The sequence below is a fragment of the Entelurus aequoreus genome, linkage group LG03 (assembly GCF_033978785.1).
Source record: "Entelurus aequoreus isolate RoL-2023_Sb linkage group LG03, RoL_Eaeq_v1.1, whole genome shotgun sequence".
In the NCBI taxonomy this organism is placed as follows: Eukaryota; Metazoa; Chordata; class Actinopteri; order Syngnathiformes; family Syngnathidae; genus Entelurus; species Entelurus aequoreus.
This window is the reverse complement of record NC_084733.1, coordinates 46435155-46455859: the sequence shown is the minus strand read 5'-3', so window position 1 is coordinate 46455859 and position 20705 is coordinate 46435155. Positions and strand designations below refer to the sequence as shown.

The window sequence follows — 20705 nt, the reverse complement described above, 5'->3', positions numbered from 1 at the left end:
CAGAACTTTTGTGTTATAATAACATCATGACTTAAAATGAATAGTATTGTGTCATGTTGGCAGAAATTCTGCAATTAATTTGCACCAGTAATGTTAACACAATGTTGCTAAAGCAGCCCATTTTAAGAACAGACTCCGTTCACTTCGAAATAGTACTACAGGAATTTGCAAAAAACATGTCGTATTAAATACAGTACCTCAGTTTTAACAAAGCACACTATCAAACAACAACAACAGGGACTAACCTTTGTTTACGTCTCGGCTTTTTATTGTTGGTCACAGTCAGCAGACAGGTTTGTATTCACAAGAAGACTGAGAAGCAGAGCTAAGCTAAAGTTAGCGGAACCCGCCTGGCCCAGCCAAGGGCTCAAACCAGGGTCCACAGATTGAGAATTGAGAGCACTAGCTAGCGAGCTATATGGCCTGGGCTGCCAACTCATTGTCCAGTGTGACTCTAAAGGCATCTGGGAGTGAGTATTGCCAATGTGCCGTACTATCGTACAATTGTACCAGCTGGCGTCTGTTACAGTTAGAGTGTCCGCCCTGAGATTGGTAGGTTGTGAGTTCAAACCCCGGCAGAGTCATACCAAAGACTATAAAAATGGGACCCATTTCCTCCCTGCTTGGCACTCAGCATCAAGGGGTTGGAATTGGGGGTTAAATCACCAAAAATGATTCCCGGGCACGGCCACCGCTGCTGCCCACTGCTCCCCTCACCTCCTAGGGGGTGAACAAGGGGATGGGTCAAATGCAGAGGACACATTTCACCACACCTAGTGTGTGTGACAATCATTGGTACTTTAACTTTAAATTAACTTTAACCCGCCTGGCCCAGCCCGAGAAATCCTGCCCAGGGCTCAAACCATGGTCTACAGATTGAGAATCGAGAGCGCTAAACCCAACTGCGCTGTCAGCTCAGTGTCCGGCCTGAGTGAGGTTTACCAACGTACTCTCGCACAGTATGCTTTTTTCATTTTTATTTTTTGTTATTTCTAGCCATGTATCTTCAAATGCAGAGATGGCCATTCTGCTACTACAAACCCCGTTTCCATAGGAGTTGGGAAATTGTGTTAGATGTAAATATAAACGAAATACAATGATGAATTTATATTTACATATGAATTTATATTTACATATGAATTTATATTTACATTGTGTTAGATGTAAATATAAACGGAATACAATGATTTGCAAATCATTGCATTTCGTTTATGTTTACATCTAACACAATTTCCCAACTCATATGAAAACGGGGTTTGTACTTCACACAGATGGTTATGCTTTGATGCACTTGAAACTGACTAGTTACTCAAAATAGTACCTCGTAGTGACTGATAGTACCTGCTTTACCAATGTAAAAGTATCAATAGCAAGAAGAGCCATGCTAAGCCGAGTAGGTACTGTGATTAAGTGGTAATTATATGACTTGTCCAGGGTGTACCCCGCCTTCCGCCCGATTGTAGCTGAGATAGGTTCCAGCGCCCCCCGCGACCCCGAAGGGAATAAGCGGTAGAAAATGGATGGATATATGCAGGGAACTTGAGTTCACACTGATGATGTGCACACATGCATTAAAGCAAACACACAAAAGCCATAACAGTCCTTCAAGCGTATGTACTGTACACGCAAACCCACATAGTTTGATGGTAAATGCGCACACAGACATGCAGGTCTTGTTAAACATGCACGGTGGTATGGTGCAGTGAGTCTCCTACATATGGGTAAACACAAGCTTTTAAAGTACATACACACACAAACAAGCAAAGCCAGGCAAACGACCTGCATGGTAAAAGCATTTCCATACAGATTATTATTATATTTTGTGTATACAGGGTGATATACTGCTGACATTTAGCTCTCTCGCCTCTCTCTCAGCAGCACATGGTGAAGAACTGCGCGTCAGAGATTCAGTGTATGAATTATTAATGGTACAGATTAAGCGTGCCAGGACTCACTGTGGAGCCTGTTTGTTTTATTTAAGCATAATTATTTAATGGCATTTTGGGTGAAGATAGAATGAGGAGGGGAGGGAGGAAGAGGAGGTTGTCGGGGAGAGATAGGCTTTGTCAGGACACTAATTGGTAGTGAAATAATTACGAAGTGCTGGAAGCTTAACTCGAGTAACAGGGAGGGGCTGAGGCTTTATCAAACGTATACTACTGCTCTCTTATCTGGTGTCTTTTCCCCATTGAGGCTTTCTGGGTTTTCTTCCCATTTCTGTCTCATCTCACTTAATTCCTCTCACCTAGATGCAAAAGCCTCATATGTTGTTGCTTCTGTCTTTGGCGACACACTGCATTGGTTGTGTGGTACCTTCGCAGTGGCACACACACACACGTACAACACAATCTGCTGCCACCATCAGTCTGTCATCCAAGCAAACAGGTTCTGACAGCAAAGCTGATGCCTGGCATGCGTCTCTGCACACACACACACACACACACACACACCCACACACACACACACACACACACACAAACACACACACATGCATCCGCACACGCACACACATAGTGGGGTCAGGTCGGATTTCATTGTTTCACAGTTCAGTTGACGTCTACCTCATCTGCCAAAACAAACCAACGTTGTACACTCTGATGGAATAAATACCCCCTTGTTATTTTCTGCATTCATAGTTATTGAATTATTTTGGTGTTAGCTTTTCATAACCAACTACCTGTCGTGTTTCATAGTCGAGTGTCTGTTGAATAGACGTTACAAGAATGTGCAAAGAGAGCATCATAATCATATCATAAGTTCAACAAAGTTTTGGTATTCATGAATACACTAGGGAAGTTGTTGCTTTGTCATCACATTGTCAACACTTTTATGCCTTAACGGGAACTGCACTTTTTTGGTATTTTGCCTATCAATCACAATCAGTATGAGAGACAAAAATACACACCTTGTAAGATGCTAAAGATTAAAGGAAGTCTTGCAAGATGCGGCTAATGAGAGTCCCTTATGTAGCCTTCAAAGCCCTCTAAAACAACTTCGAAACCGATATACTGTATATACCTGTATATACAGTTGTGGTCAAAAGTTTACATACACTTGTAAAGAACATAATGTCATGGCTGTCTTGAGTTTCCAACAATTTCTACAACTCTATTTTTTTGTGATAGAGAAATTGGAGCACATACTTGTTGGTCACAAAAAACAATCATGAAGTTTGGTTCTTTTATGAATTTATTATGGGTCTACTGAAAATGTGACCAAATCTGCTGGGTCAAAAGTATACATACAGCAATGTTAATATTTGATCCCTTGGCAAGTTTCACTGCAATACGGTGCTTTTGGTAGCATCCACAAGCTTCTGGGAAGCTTCTGGTTGAATTGTTGACTACTCCTCTTGACAAAATTGGTACAGTTCAGCTAAATTTGTTGGTTTTCTGACATGGACTTGTTTCTTCAGCATTGTCCACACGTTTAAGTCAGGACTTTGGGAAGGCCATTCTAAAACCTTAATTCTAGCCTGATTTAGCCATTCCTTTACCACTTTTGACGTGTGTTTGGGGTCATTGTCCTGTTGGAACACCCAACTGCGCCCAAGACCCAACCTCCGGGCTGATGATTTTTGGTTGTCCTGAAGAATTTGGAGGTAATCCTCCTTTTTCATTGTCCAATTTAAAGCAACCAGTTCCATTGGCAGCAAAACAGGCCCAGAGCATAATACTACCACCACCATGCTTGACGGTAGGAATGGTGTTCCTGGGATTAAAGGCCTCACCTTTTCTCCTCCAAACATATTGCTTGGTATTGTGGCCAAACAGCAACATTTTTGTTTCATCTGACCACAGTTTTTTCCTCCAGTAGGTCTTATATTTGTCCATGTAATGTCAGATGAAACAAAAATTTTGCTGTTTGGCCACAATATGTTTGTTAAGTTAAAGTTAAAGTACCAATAATTGTCACACACACACTAGGTGTGGTGAAATTTGTCCTCTGCATTTGACCCATCCCCTTGGGGAGCAGTGGGCAGCAGCGGCGCCGCGCCCGGGAATCATTTTGGTGATTTAACCCCCAATTCCAACCCTTGATGCTGAGTGCCAAGCAGGGAGGTAATGGGTCCCATTTTTATAGTCTTTGGTATGACTCGGCTGGGATTTGAACTCCAACCTACCAATCTCAGGGTGGACACTCTAACCACCAGGCCACTGGGGGAGAAAATATTAACATTGCTGTATGTATACTTATGACCCAGCAGATTTTGTCACATTTTCAGTAGACCCATAATAAATTCATAAAAGAACCAAACTTCATGAATGTTTTTGTGACCAACAAGTATGTCACTTGTGATAATCACTCTATCACAAAAAAAAAGAGTTGTAGAAATTATTGGAAACTCAAGACAGCCATGACATTATGTTCTTTACAAGTGTATGTAAACTTTTGACCACGACTGTATATGTTAATCATGAATGTCAAACAATTAAAATATTTAATCGAAATCATCGCATTTTGTTTATAGTTAACTCAAAATTAATGGTCATTAATCGCAGATAGGTATAATTTTTCATCATTAATAAGTGTACCCGAGACAGATAATTATCAGGAGGGGTGGCTTCATATTGCTGAATGACAATGTTTTAACCTTCTCTATTAATTAATAAAATGTAATATTCAGCCTGATAAACATAATGTAATTGAGGGCTCAACCAGAAAATGTTATAAAATAATTTACACAATATTTCAGCGAGCCAGAAACATTTACGTCACACTTGCTTCGCTTTGCTGGGATCGTTTCTCTCATTAAAAAACGCTAGTGTCACCTTAAATTGTGAAGATCGCTGTCCCTGTCTCGAATATATTAAAGTACGTCCACAGTGCGGACACGCTCCCTCCGCTCCAGACAACCCTGTATGTTTGGCTGGTGTTAATTTGTATGTTAGTGTGTTATGGACGGTGGTCATTTTTCCCATGGTCTGTGAACACACCGAGCCGGCGGAGAATGAGCAAGTGTTGTGTGTCTAGGAGTGAAGCACGGAGAAAGACGTGTGTGCATGGAAGAAATACTTGCTGAAATTCAGAATCAGAATCAGAATCAGAATCAGAATAGTTTTATTGCCATTGTTTGAGAACGGGTTTACAAACTAGGAATTTTTCTTGGTGCAAACGTGCGACATAAAACACATATAACACATATTTGGTATAAAAAGAGCTGTGACTGAGCTATCAGATAGACTTAGAAGGGATTCAAGGAATTCAAGGAGCTGCTGTTAGGAGTTCTTGTTCATTTGCCTGATGGCCGAGGGGAAAAATCTGTTCAGGTGGCGGGAGGTGTGGGTCTGGATGGAGCGTAGTCTCCTGCCTGAGGGGAGAGGGGAGAATAGTGTGTGTCCAGGGTGAGAAGAGTCAGCTGTGATCCGACCCACACGCCTCCTGGTCCTGGAGGAGAACAAGTCCTGGAGGGATGGGAGCTTGCAGCCAATCACCTTCTCAGCAGCACGTACGATGCGTTGCAGTCTATTCTTATCCTGGACTGTGGCGCCGGGGAACCACACTGTGATGGAGGAGGTCAGGATGGACTCTATGATGGCTGAGTAAAACTGCACCAGCATCTCGGTCTGCACCTTAAGTTTCCTCAGCTGCCGCAGGAAGTACATCCTCTGCTGGGCCTTCTTGATGAGGGAGCTGATGGTCAGCTCCCACTTGAGGTCCTGGGTGATGGTGGTGCCCAAGAAACGGAAGGAGTCCACAATGGGGACGGGGGTGGGAGAGTCAATCAGGGTGAGGGGGGATGGTGGGGCTGTGACTTTCCTGAAGTCCATGATCATCTCCACTGTTTTCTGGGCGTTCAGCTCCAGGTTATTGAGGCTGCACCAGGACGTCAGCCGGTCCACCTCTCTCCTGTAGGCGGACTCATCGCCATTCGAGATGAGCCCGATGAGGGTGGTGTCATCCGCAAACTTGAGCAGTTTTACGGATTGGTGACTGGAGGTGCAGCAGTTTGTATACAGGGAGAAGAGCCAGGGGGAGAGTACACAGCCCTGAGGAGTACCAGTGTTTGTGGTTCGACTGTCCGAGACAATCTTCCCCAGCCTTACGTGCTGTCTTCGGTCTGTCAGGAAGTCATTAATCCAACTGCAGAGGGATTCGGGCACGCTGAGCTGGTAGAGCTTGTCTCGTAGCAGTCCAGGGAGGATGGTGTTGAAGGCAGAGCTGAAGTCCACAAACAGGATCCTAGCGTAGGTTCCTGGGGAGTCCAGATGCTCCAGGATGAAGTGGAGGGCCAGGTTCACTGCATCATCCACAGACCTGTTGGCTCTGTAGGCGAACTGCAGTGGGTCCAGGAGGGGGGCGGTGATGTCCTTGAGGTGGGGCAGGACCAAGCGCTCAAAGGACTTTATGACCACAGACGTCAGCGCAACCGGCCTGTAGTCATTTAGTCCTGTGATCCGTGCTTTCTTGGGGACAGGGACAATGGTAGAGGTCTTAAAGCAGGACGGCACGCGGCATAGCTCCAGAGATTGGATTGGGCCCGACGTTAGAATAAAAGCTAAAAAGAGTGTCAGACATTGCTTGTTTTCTTCTGGACACTACAATATATTATATATTTTATCAGGTGTGGTGGCTAATGTGAAGCCCGTACATTAAGGGGATACCCAAAACGTGGTTGAACCGGATGTGTAGCGTAGCGCTTTTATTTTGAAGCCAGAAAAGTGTGTGATTGGTTTGAGAAAGTGTCTTGACATGTTTTGATGTCGAATTGACTGTTTGCAATCAAAAAAAGTATTCTTTCGATATCCTGCTGACCGTCTTTAATTTCTGTTTAGCTTTTACCATGCCATACCACAGTTGAAGAGCAAAGGGCTGCACACCCAAAGAAATAGAGGCAAAGGACAGACTAAAAAAAATAACATTTAAACAGAAGTAAAATACACATTGAAAAAGCAAATCAAAATTACCCTAAGAACAATTTGTTAGATAAAAAGCAGTTAAAAAGTTAAAAACCGTTAAAAAAGTTAAAAACAGTTTAAAGTCTCATGCTGGGTTAAAAGCCAGTGAATAAAAATGGGTTTTAAGAAGGGTCTTAAAAGTAGCCAAAGAAGGACCAAGGGCCAACATGGAGAGGGAGATCGTTCCAGAGCTTTTATGTCATCTTACTTACTAAAGCAGTCACAGTAACAATGTAAATGTTATGTTATCACTGCATCTTAATCGTAATCTAAACACGGAAGTGAAGCACCACCCACCTCTAGAATGACTCGCGCAGCAGGTGTGTGTTGCAGAGATGTTGTCTCTTCTCACGGCCAAAAAATGTCCTTTCATGTCGAAATAACAACTTGCCATGGCTTTGAACCTGAGACTTTCATAAGGTAGACTTTCTTTTGTCCATTTCTGTTTGCTTGTGGCTCATCAGTAGCAAGTGAACTGCAGCCAAGTTCCCCCGCTATGGCACGGCCCGAGTGTCATAAAGGAAGTGTTTGCGTTAATCGGCTGTTAAAAAAATGAGTGCCGTTATTGAAATTCATAGTTATTAACGCGTTAACTTTGACAGCCCTGAAATATATATATATATATATATATATATATATATATATATATATATATATATATATATATATGTGTATATATATACACTATATATATATATATACATATACATACAGTAAAATTCCAACACCAACCATTTCAACTCAGACCATTCAAGTTTTTTACCATTTTCACAAAAATTCCGGCTTTTTCTGAAATTCCAAAATTTTGGGGTAAATTCCATTTGAAATCAATGTGACATTCTTCAAAGTTCCACAACTACCACATTTTTCATCTGATTCAAACTGTTCCAAATTCAAAATATTCAGCCTGTTTGGGAATTGTGTGCTGTACTTCAACAATTCTAAAAATATTCCAGAATTTCAGTTCAACTTTAGCATTGGAGCATTCACACACAATTCCTTCAGGAATTGCCTCATCTAGTTCTTTACAGATACTGTAATATGATTGTTCATGTTTTTCATTCCGTACAGATTGGTGTCCTATCGAATTGTGCATTAAAAACTCAAATGGGTTTTGTTAGGTTCAAACACTGATGACATCTATTAAACAAGACAAAAGACAAGGAATCAAACAGAGAAATAATTAAATTTGGACTCAATATTGAGGAGAGACATGGCCACTGTACTTTCTGTACAGTCCTGCACCACGCTCTGACGAAGAAGGTTTTCGTCCTCTCTTTTATTTAGATGTTCAATGTTTACGCAACAACACCTGTCTCAACAGGAATGGGTAGTATGTAAACAGTCCTTGTTTTCGGTCACATTAGAAGACAAAAGAAGAAGATCCCTCGGGCATGGGCTTGTCGTGGATTCAGCTTTGGCAGGTTTTGGAGGACAATGGATGACCCCTCCCGTCTGATTCCATCGTACACAGCGGAATCTTCCAAGCGTTTGGCTTGGTGCCGCAGAGACAGCTTCTTGTCTGTTCATTGGAAACTCACAAACGGAAAGTTTTTTGATAATTTAAATACAATTTTTCTGACAGGTTTCAGCTGCTGACGCACAAGCTAGCTTACGGCTAATGCCATAGCATGCCATCACAAGACGATGTGTTACTACACTAGAAAAAGAGTTCCTCAGTGTTACTATCCTACAATAACAATTTCGCTACAGCCTGGTTATTATACAGGTTACGGAAAGTAAATGATGTATTGTTGGTGGTATTTAGGTCCATTTCTAGAGTGATTTAGAGGCAGAATGAAATGCTCCTATTAGCAACATTGCCAGTCATTTTATTGCAAATTACAATGCCAAAAAAAACGTATGTGAGCTTGTCACACATAAGGATTGTGAACGATAGGCTTAATTTCCAAAAAAAGTGCAGTTCCCCTTTAATGCTAAAGGTAATTTGGATTGCACTTTGATAACCTGTTTTGTAATGAGTTATTGTCAAGGCACTACTTTGGTGTTAGTTTTAGATTATTTAGGTGGATTAATGCCATTTTTATAATGAATATTCATGAAATTATGACTATATTGCAGGTTATAAATGCGTAAGACAATTTTACCCGCAAGGCAAAAGGTCACACAGCGACTCAGTTGTATGCAAGTTATGCAATACTGCATGTTGTTTTACCGGCTATGTTATGGCCATACAGTGTTCCCTTGCCACTTTGTGGTTCACTTACTCCATTTTAAATGTGTAAATAGGTTTTTTATATACACGTGAAGCAACATCTATTTAGTATTAGCCTTTCCCAATGTAACAGCCGACACGGCTAACTATTGGCTGGTGACAGATCAATCACAGAGCACTGTGTTCTCTGTCTTGACGGCTGATAGGCTCAGCCACATGGAGCTTCCTCTTTGCTTGAGCTTCTTTTGTGTTATGTTCTGCTCTGTGTGTTTGCTCCGCTGTTTTTCCGGTAACATTTGAATTTATTTCAAGCCTTACAATGTTGTCCAAATGTTCTGTGTCTTCTAAGGCTTCTGGCAGAGAGCACAAATATTGTATATGTTACAGTTAGAAGATTAGAGTGTAAAAACTGTTTGAGTGTTGTACAAACCCTGTTTCCATATGAGTTGGGAAATTGTGTTAGATGTAAATATAAACGGAATACAATGATTTGCGAATCCTTTTCAACCCATATTCAATTGAATGCACTACAAAGACAAGATATTTGATGTTCAAACTCATAAACTTTATTTTTTTTTTGCAAATAATAATTGACTTAGAATTTCATGGCTGCAACACGTGCCAAAGTAGTTGGGAAAGGGCATGTTCACCACTGTGTTACATGGCCTTTCCTTTTAACAAGACTCAGTAAACGTTTGGGAACTGAGGAGACACATTTTTTAAGCTTCTCAGGTGGAATTCTTTCCCTTTCTTGCTTGATGTACAGCTTAAGTTGTTCAACAGTCCGGGGGTCTCCGATGTGGTATTTTAGGCTTCATAATGCGCCACACAGTTTCAATGGGAGACAGGTCTGGACTACAGGCAGGCCAGTCTAGTACCCGCATTCTTTTACTATGAAGCCACGTTGATGTAACACGTGGCTTGGCATTGTCTTGCTGAAATAAGCAGGGGCATCCATGGTAACATTGCTTGGATGGCAACATATGTTGCTCCAAAACCTGTATGTACCTTTCAGCATTAATGGCGCCTTCACAGATGTGTAAATTACCCATGTCTTGGGCACTAATACACCCCCATACCATCACAGATGCTGGCTTTTCAACTTTGCGGCTATAACAATCCGGATGGTTCTTTTCCTCTTAGGTTCGGAGGACACGACGTCCACAGTTTCCAAAAACAATTTGAAATGTGGACTCGTCAAACCACAGAACACTTTTCCACTTTGTATCAGTCCATCTTAGATGAGCTCAGGCCCAGCGAAGCCGACGGCGTTTCTGGGTGTTGTTAATAAACGGTTTTCGCCTTGCATAGAGGAGTTTTAACTTGCACTTACAGATGTAGCGACCAACTGTAGTTACTGACAGTGGGTTTCTGAAGTGTTCCTGAGCCCATGTGGTGATATCCTTTACACACTGATGTCGCTTGTTGATGCAGTACAGTCTGAGAGATCGAAGGTCACAGGCTTAGCTGCTTACGTGCAGTGATTTCTCCAGATTCTATGAACCCTTTGATGATATTACGGACCGTAGATGGTGAAATCCCTAAATTCCTTGCAATAGCTGGTTGAGAAAGTTTTTTCTTAAACTGTTCAACAATTTGCTCACGCATTTGTTGACAAAGTGGTGACCCCCGCCCCCTCCTTGTTTGTGAATGACTGAGCATTTCATGGAATCTACTTGTATACCCAATCATGGCACCCACCTGTTCCCAATTTGCCTGTTCACCTGTGGGATGTTCCAAATAAGTGTTTGATGAGCATTCCTCAACTTTATCAGTATTTATTGCCACCTTTCCCAACTTCTTTGTCACATGTTGCTGGCATCAAATTCTAAAGTTAATGATTATTTGCAAAAAAAATTTTTTTATCAGTTTGAACATCAAATATGTTTTCTTTGTAGCATAATCAACTGAATATGGGTTGAAAATTATTTGCAAATCATTGTATTCTGTTTATATTCACATCTAACACAATTTCCCAACTCATATGGAAACGGGGTTTGTAAATGTTTAGGAGTGTGTGACTTTTTAAACAAAAATGTTTTTTTCCGTCCTCTGATTTTTGGTTTTGGATGATTTTTATGTATTAATACACTATTTCAAAACTAAATTATTAATGTACAGTCACACATGTGAGGTTGTTCTGTAAAATAAAAAATATAAAAAAAGGAAACTAACCAAAGCAAGATAAATCGTTTTTAAAGTGAAATATCGAGGTAAAAAAATAAAAATCAAATACCCTGCATTCCAAAGGGTTAGATATAATATAATATTGTTAAATATGTGTCATTGTTTTAATAGTTTCTAAGTCATACATTGTTGCACTTGAGTAGCATGGAGTGGAATGTTCCCCACAAAAAGTCACAAACTAAAACAAAGACTAAAAACTACTTGACAAAAAATTGCAAAACCATGTCAAGTTGAAAGAAGCTCCTTCCCTCAAGCCTAAATAGGATACATAATTTATCAATGTCATTGTTTGGTAATAGTTTGAATAAGGTTATCAATAAAAAGACCACACTAAAATGTTCAACCATCGTGACTTAGACTCTGCCTATGGCGTGCATAAGTGTGCTTACACTGAGAAATGCATCAACATTTAGTAAGCTGTCAGTATGCAGATATTAACCAAAATGATGAGTACACAGTGCTCTGCACTTACACCCTAGTCGCCATCTTGGCTATGTAGCTTAAGGGGTGGGACTACCAAACCAAAAGCAAAGGCAAAAGCAAATTGCTTCTGTATATATATGTATATAGTATAATATTTAATATTTGAACAACACATTCAGAACATTTGTCCTCAGGACTGGACTGTGCACCTTACCTCCTTTTGCACTATTTTTCTTTTCTTTCCTTCCTATGTTTTGCATATTTATAGAATGTCGCATTGATACTGGAGTTGCTTTTAATCTCATTGTACCTGTGTATAGTGACAATAAAAGGCATTCTATTCTATTCTATAATACAAAGGGTACATAACGTAATCATAAATTACATTTTGATTATTGTACATTGGGAGAAGTGGGGGTGGCAGATATTTGTGTTTCAAATGCTGAATTATAATTCATACTATTATAAAAATTATATTAAAATGTCCATGTAGTACTATTTTTTTCTCTTGTCATTTATTAAAATGTCATCCTTGTATTTCTTTGATTACATTATCTGAGTGTTTTTTTTTTCTTTTGTTCTTTTGAGTGTGACCGCAATAGTCCTGTCTGTTCTGTACTGTATAATACCCCTAAACAAATGGTGTATTTTAGTCATTGAGCCAAGGCCATAATAAGGATTATTGTGTTGTGTTTATTAAATCTGTACATCCATTTTAAAGAGATTGTTTAAGTCACCAGTAACACAATGTTAGCTGTAAGAAAAGTGCTCTTCAACCAAGTGTTTCCAGCACGTTCCTATAGTTGTGCTTCACTGCAAACTTTTGATAAAAAAATTTTTTATCCTAAACACGTCGTGGCACGTTGCTAATGTTTCCAGTGTTATCTACGGGTTGCTTCAACGATTGCACACGGATGTTTTCCCTTCCCTACTGCCACATGTTGACAGACTAACTAATCGAATATTCTCTCTTTGAAGCGGTGCTGCTGGATCCACTCAAGTGTGCGTGTGTGTGTGTGTGTGTGTGTGTGTGTGTGTGTGTGTGTGTGTGTGTGTGTGTGTGTGTGTGTGTGTGTGTGTGTGTGTGTGTGTGTGTGTGTGTGTGTGTGTGTGTGTGTGTGTGTGTGTGTGTGTGTGTGTGTGTGTGTGTGTGTGTGTGTTCTTGCATTTTTACCCTTCTTGAGACATCAACAAGGAAAAGTACCTTCAATATGAGTACCTGTGAACAAGTTAGGACCAAAATCATGGACCCAATACGGAAAACCATTGCATCTAATAGAGAGCCAAATACTAGAGTCCGTGAACATTGCTCCAAAGTCAGGATTTTTTGTTGATTTAATGTGCATACAAAAGTAAACATTGACAGGTGCAAAGGCAGCAATATATGATAAAACAAGACGGCAGCTAAAGAAGGACTTCCCTATTCATCCCCGAAAAAACGTGCCAGGTGAACGGCTGATTTTACGACTTCTAGTGCTGACGTAAGACAACCCATGTGTGACCATAGGATGAACAAATACACTACGGTACTAAGACTATAGTGGCCATTAACAGTTTTTTCTACAGCTGGGTAGCCCAAAGTGCGGCACAGGGGCCATCTGTGGTCTGTGACTCCTTTGTCATCGGCCTTAAGCACATTACAAAAAACAAAAAATAGGGATCTCATATTCTTTCTGTTTCTGTAATATTGCAATTTTTCTCATAAAACTATGAGAAATGGGACGGCGTGGCGAAGGTGGGAGAGTGGCCGTGCCAGCAATCTGAGGGTTACTGGTTCAATCCCCACCTTCTACCATCCTAGTCACATATGTTGTGTCCTTGAGCAAGACACTTCACCCTTGCTCCTGATGGGCCTGGTTAGCGCCGTGCTTGGCAGCTCCCGCCATCAGTGTGTGAATGTGTGAATGTGTGTGTGAATGGGTGAATGTGTAAATAGTGCCAAAGCGCTTTGAGTTCCTTAAAAAGGTAGAAAAGCGCTATACAAGTACAACCCATTTACCATATATTACTTTTTTACGTAAAATGATTACTTTTTAATGCAAAATGGTGACTTTTGTTATATACAATTCTGACTTTTATCACAATATTGCCAATTGTTTTGTTGTTCCTGTATAATAGTGAAATTTTTTGAGTAAAATTATGACTTTTGTCGTAATTTTGCTAATTATTATTATTATATTACCAAAATTTTAACGTTTTCCTATACAATTGTGACTTTTGGTCGAGTAAAATTACGACTCTTTTCATAAAATTTGCCAAAATGTTAAGCTTTTCTTGTAACATTTTTATTGAGTAAAATTCCAACTTTTATCATAATATTGCACAAATGTTCAGTTTTTCTCGTAAAATTTTGACTTTCGTTGAGTCAACTGACGACTTTTATTATAATACTGCCAAAATTCTAAGTTTTTCTTGTGAAATCTTGACATTTTTCTTCCAACTCATTTTTCACAACAAGCTTTTTTATATTTGCATCGTATTTATATTTTATTAATGTTGTAAATACAAATCTTTATATATCTAGAAAGGCTGGTCCTAAAGAGGTCTCACGAAGGTAAGGAATACAAGAACGTGCGTGTGTGCGTGTGCGTGTGCGTGTGTGTGTGTGTGTGTGTGTGTATGTGTGTGTGTGTGTGTGTGTGTGTGTATGTGTGCGTTGGAAGGCATTTTTGGCACATATCCATGTATTTGTGCTCTTACTATGTGTTTATTTACATGTGTTTGTGCAATTACTTTTATTGCTTTCACGTGTACGGAGTGTGGTTGTGTAGGCAGCCTGACGGAATGAAATGTTGTTGATGCAGTTTTGTGCGAAGCAATTAAGTTGACTTAATTGGGTTTGTTTATGTTGGGAGTGTGCCAGCTCCAGTCATGTGTTACTGCTACAGTGGGCAGCTACAGCACACACACACACACACACACACACACACACACACACACGCTCAAACACACACAGACAAAGACAAATTCACATACTGTATTCTTTCTACAGCATGAATGCATAATGTAATGTTGTCTTCTTATACTCCAAATTGATTGTATTATCGAGACAAAGTGAGAATAGTGTTGTTTGAAAAATAAATGCATTCACAATTACTGCATGTGGCGTTGAATAGTCAGAATTTGGTTTAGTCTTGCATGTAATTGAATTAGGACTGCATGATTCTAAGAAAAAACCTAATTGCGATTTTTCTCTCCAAAATTTGAGAAATTGAGATTTGAGATTTTTATATTTTTACAAACAAAAAAATTCAGTGGAGGAAGACATATTATTTATAGACTGTCATTCAACATATGTTTGTCTCAAAGTGCCCAACATTAGAACAATATGCAATAATTTACTTTAAAAAATATTGGCTTTGTGCAGACAGACTCCGAGCTTTTGTCTACATCATGCTCTTAAACTGAAGAAATAAACGATAAAAACTGTACAGTGATTATAATGTAATGTAATCATAATATATAATAAAACACAACAAACCAATTAAAATTATATAAACTTATTTCGCATTACTGTAGAACCATTGTCCTGTAATTGGAAGGTAAATAACTTTGTTATGCTAAATAAATAAGCAAATAAAAAATACAACAGACACATATCTGTACGCAGTAATTAACTAAAATAAATACTAAACATCTTAAAGTGCATTTCTTTCCTAGTTGGAAAAAGTAGGTCAGCCGTTGTCTTTTTGTTTGTTGCCATCAAGTGATCACAGCATTCTCGCTTGTTCTTCCATGTTGATGGGCTCATATTTCCCATCCAATTTGATGTTGAAATATTGCCACATGGGGGAAATTTGCCTTGGAATACATTTTTTTTCTTCCTAACTTTTGTTACTTTGCGGAACTTCTCACTGGCAAGTAGCGAGGCCCTCTGTCTGCTCTTCCTGAGTGTGTAAAGACAAAGATTGTGAATGACTGAAAAGAGGGCTCACAGCAGCCATTTAATTCTACTGTTAAATAAATGCACTCAGGTGCTGAGAGTGATGCACAGAATGAGACATCTTTCTCCCAATTTGAAGCGAGACACAATCAAATGTGAGGCTCAACAATTCTGATTGGCAAACACATCTGACATTCAAATGGCATTAAAAAAAAAAAACAGGCTCTCGCAGTTACGTTATCGCACTAATTAAAACCTTGATGTCAATTCGATGTCGATTAACTGTGCAGCCCTAATTTGAACTCTACCAGTCGTTTTGCTTCTTTTTTTTTGCGTATCAAAAGCTAGTGCATTTTGAACAAACAAAAACAATTGAAAGGTTTGAATCCAAAGATAAAAGGGTGCATTTGCCATTCATTCTCCTTGCTGTGGGCCAAATCAATCCAGTGTGGTCCTTGTCTGCCATTGTCCTAATCAGACTTTCAACTTCTCATTGGATTTCAATGAAATCGACGCTGGCCAAAGACACGCACAAGCACATAATCAATGATTCTCAAATGGCTCTGCTTTCCTACAGGGGATTGTGCCCATGTGTTAACGCTTACACAAAGAGGTGGCACAGGGTCAGAAGAACTGACATGGCCTCTGGAAGTGCATTAACTGATTAACTGAACACTTAGCCACACAAAAATCTTCTATGTATACCTGATGACTATTAATGTTGTGGTTCTGTCTTCTTCTTACAGGCTGCACCTTGACCCCACAGAGCTCTGGGAGCACACCAGATGGATCCCGCCCACCAATCACCCGCTCACCTATGGCCCAAGAGCGAGGTATGTAGAGCACCATACATGTGCATACCTGTATGTCAGCACTATTCAATTGGCGGCCCAGGGGTCTAATCCAGCCCGGGAATGACACCATAGTTCAGTTCAATACCTGGGAGACAAACATTTTTGCAACAAATTCCTAAATAGCACTCCTTTTGTATAGAGCAGGGGTGTCCAAAGTGCAGCCCGGGGGCCATTTGCAGCCCGCAGCTAATTGTTTAGCGGCCCGCCACACATTCTAGAAATGCCATTGCAAAAATCAAAAAAACATAAAAAAAAGTGGAATGAGGTGAAATCTAACTAGAAAAAGTTGGAATGTTGACACAAATCTGCCATGCAGGCTGTTTTTTTTCTTTTGTCTATCTTTATTTTCCTTTTTTTGTTATTGCTCCAAAAAAAAGACAAAAAAATCAATGTTATAATGAATTATTGACCTATTCAAGGCTCCAATTACTTCAAATATTTCACATTAAAATGTTTTATGTGGAAAAAATATTGCATATATTGTGTGGTTGCCATATAAAAACATCCAAGTTTTCTTTGACAAAAGAGCATAAAACAAACAAAATAATAGTTAAAACGTAAAATCGACAGATATATCTGAAGTTGATCTCGAAAACTTAAGTGTTGAAAGTAAAACAAATAATAATACAAAATTATCACTTTATGAGCGGGCTACCTTTTGGATCCCAAAGATATTTAGTGGGATTGTATTTATCTTTTCACTGTGATTAATCAAAAATAATAATATAAAAATAAAATCAATGGTGTCATGCATTATTGATCTTTTCAGGGTTCCAATTACTTCAAATCAAACATTGCTTTCTGAATGTTTTGGGCGGTGGGGGAAATACCGCATATTTCAGTTTTACTATAAAAAACAAAGTTGTCTTTGACAGAAAAGGCATATATAATAATAGGCAATAAGAATTTGACTTGTTTTTAACATTTTAATGACTGAGACCCTTTACGGGCCCAATGAGCCCTAAATGTTAAAAAAAAAAATCTATATATTTTGTTGTGGTTTGAAAATGAAAAATATCAAAATGGCCCCCGCATGTTTTAATTTTTCCATGTGCGGCCCTCAGTGGAAAAAGTTTGGACACCCTTGGTATAGAGGAACCACTGTAAACACATTGGCTGATCTTTACGTTAACATTTTAACCTTGCTAGCACACATAGGGTCCAAACTTTTGATCTACATGTGGGGGCCCCCACATCTGCAGTCCCCTCCAAGGTTTCTCGTTGTTCCCATTGAGTTCAGTTTTTTCTTGCCCTGAGCCAAGGATGTCGTTGTGGCTTGTGCAGCCCTTTGAGACACTTGTGATTAAGGGCTATATAAATAAACTTTGATTGATTGATTGAGAGGCGTTCCTCAAAGAACATTTTTGAGTTCTCTCCTTTTTGGCTATTACGATTTTTTTGGGGATTGTGAATGTAACTAAGGTGTTGCTGTAGCTTATTTTACGTCAGATGCCGTCCCTAGTCATTTGTTCAACTTCAGTTGCACTAGTAGTGTTTCTCAAGGTTCTGTTTCAGGTCATCTTTTTTTCATCGTTTCATCACAAAATTTGTGAGCCTCACATTTTTGCAGCGGTTTTATAAACACTAGAGTGCTGTCATATAGATGATCCTTAACAGCAGAGCGCTCCTGTAACTGACACAATAATTAAACCAAAATCAAATATCTACCGGACCAAACGCTGGTTCTCAGGTATATACAAAATAAGAATAATAGTCCTTAGCTTTGGGGAAATGTGGCCCTTATAACAATTTAGTTGAATATCCCTGCTGTACATGTTTGTGATAATTGTATTGCTTAGATGTTGTATAAGAAGACGCCTCTTGTACACTGTTGACTCATAAGCAATGGTTCAGGCTGTATTTATTTCAAATCCAGTGAGAGATACATAGACATGCAGAGGTTTTTTGACCAAAATCTTTCAGAACAATAAAGTATGCTAACGTTTTAAATAGTATAACTCAAAGTAATACAGTGCCTATCTTTTCATACAGTGTACAACTTGACTGTTAATGTTGATGTGGGATTAAATAAAAACATGTTGATCTTCTGTTGTTTGTGAAAATCTACAAGAACAAATGATTAGAGGACATTATTGTGGTAAAAAAGTTACTGCTGACGTTTTTGTCCTTTGAGTAAATATGTGCTATATTGTGGCCGAAAATATTTTTTTGTGTTACCCCATTACACATAATCTCTCCTAAGGAAGGTTTTTTTTACGGTAAATTAAAAAAAATGTGCATATGATACACTGGTAATTATTTGACAGTATCCCAAAGCAAAACAGGACATAAAAAGTCCCTCATTTTTCAAAGAGCACAAAAACATTTCAATTAATATTTTTTTATTTATTTTTTTTGTTCAAATCGCTCAATCGACTTCACCGAAACAAAAATACCAAACATGTACTGTAATATTTTTTTATAGTATTTTTTTTTTATAAACCTTTGAATGACTTTTGATGAAATTACTTTTTTCAATTAGTTTATTTTACTAATTAATTATTTACTTATTATCTACTGTGACATTATCTTATCAAAATATCACAGAAACGAACAGGAAAAAAAGCATGTTTGATATTTTTGTTGAAGTTTATTGATACATTTTAGCAAAAAAAGGAAAAAATAAAACCCAAATGTTTTTATGTCCTTAAAAAGCATGAGGACATATATGTCCTTTTTGGTTTTGGTGATCATTCAAATTGGATGACCCCAGAGTGTTAAGAACTTAAACATTTGTTAAAGCAGCACTATTACCTATAAAATAACATAGGCTGACCATACGTCCTCTTTTCCCCGGACATGTCCTCTTTTGCGGGTGTGTCCGGGGCATCCGGGCGGGTTTTTTAAATGCCTCAAATGTCCGGCATTTTGAAATAGGGTTGCGTGTATTTTCAATGTACGTCTTGGGCAGGGATCGGCAACCCCTGACAACTAAATTAAGGGCGTGCCGTAATGGCACTGCATATATTATCCTCTATTACTTGCACAAACAGCATGCCAGCCCGGTCTCATGTTGCATGAAGCTTTAACTTGCACTCGTGGGAGACAGCAAGGCATACTTGTTCATCAGCCACACAGCTTACACTGACGGTGGTCGTATATAACAACTTTAACACTGTTACGTTACAAATATGCGCCACACTGTGAACCCACACCAAAAAAGAATGACAAATACATTTCTGGAGAACATCCACACTGTAACACAACATAAACACAACACAACAAATACCCAGAATCCCATGCAGCCCTAACTCTCTAACCTCAACCGACGCACGGAGGGACGGAGGGGGGTGAAATGTGTGGGGGGGGGGGGGTTGGTGCTAGCGGGGGCGTATAATGTAGACTGGGAGAGTTAGTGCTGCATGGGATTCTGGGTATTCGTTGTGTTGTGTTTATGTTGTGTTACAGTGTGGATGTTCTCCAGAAATGTATTTGTCATTCTTTTTTGGTGTGGGTTCACAGTGTGGCGCATATTTGTAACGTAACAGTGTTAAAGTTGTTATTTACGGCCACCGTCAGTGTAAGCTGTGTGGCTGTTGAACAAGTAAGCTTTGCTGTCACATTCGAGTGCAAGCAGAAGATGCAGTCAACATGTGTCTGGGCAGGTAAGCTGTTTAAGCAGGCTGTAGAGGGCGCTAAAGGCAGTGCCATCACGCCCAAATTTCGGGTGTCTCCCGGGAAAAGTGGGAGGATTGGCAACTATGACGCTGATGAACGCCATTCATGTAAATCTTGCGGGCCGCACTAACTTAAACTGTCATATTAAAGTGCGGGCTGGGGCGCGTGTCTAAGACCCATGGTTAAAACATAGCACAAAGCAATAAAAAGCTTTGTATACAGTGTTATTTCATTTTACATTTCAAAAGAGTTTTGAGGCTCCCATTGTTCTCTTTCATTTGTGAAACTCGTCAAAATGGCTCTTTGATTGATAAAGGTTGCCGACCCTAGACTCTAGGGTTAAGTTAAGAAGGGTTTAAACAAAACAAGCTGTGAAGGTGCGCACGCAGAAACATTCGTGAGGGAGGGGCAGAGACACAGAGCGAGAGAGCTAGTGAGTGGAGACAGACATGAAAACAAGAAATGCCGAAAAGTAAATGCAACTTCACGGATGATTTGCGGAAAAAGTATTTGTGTTTTGGTCCTGGCCGTGACACATGGGAAGCAGAATGCACTGTGTGCAAAGCAGGAACGTGTATATCTGTGGCAAATAAAGATCTACAAGCCCATATCGACACTACAAAGCACAAAACAGCTGTGCAGGGCGAGAGCTTGTTTATGACAAC

At 39.5% G+C, this 20705-nt stretch overlaps 1 protein-coding gene across 5 annotated transcripts in view; it reads left to right on the top strand.

The window, feature by feature from the left end:
- arid1b (AT-rich interactive domain 1B) overlaps positions 1 to 20705 on the top strand; it is a 692248-nt gene that overhangs the window by 531873 nt on the left and 139670 nt on the right. For all 5 annotated transcript variants that reach the window (XM_062041960.1, XM_062041959.1, XM_062041957.1 and 2 more), the window contains one exon: positions 16315 to 16401. In XM_062041960.1, the coding sequence (XP_061897944.1) occupies positions 16315 to 16401 (87 nt within the window). The remainder of the gene's footprint in view (positions 1 to 16314; positions 16402 to 20705) is intronic.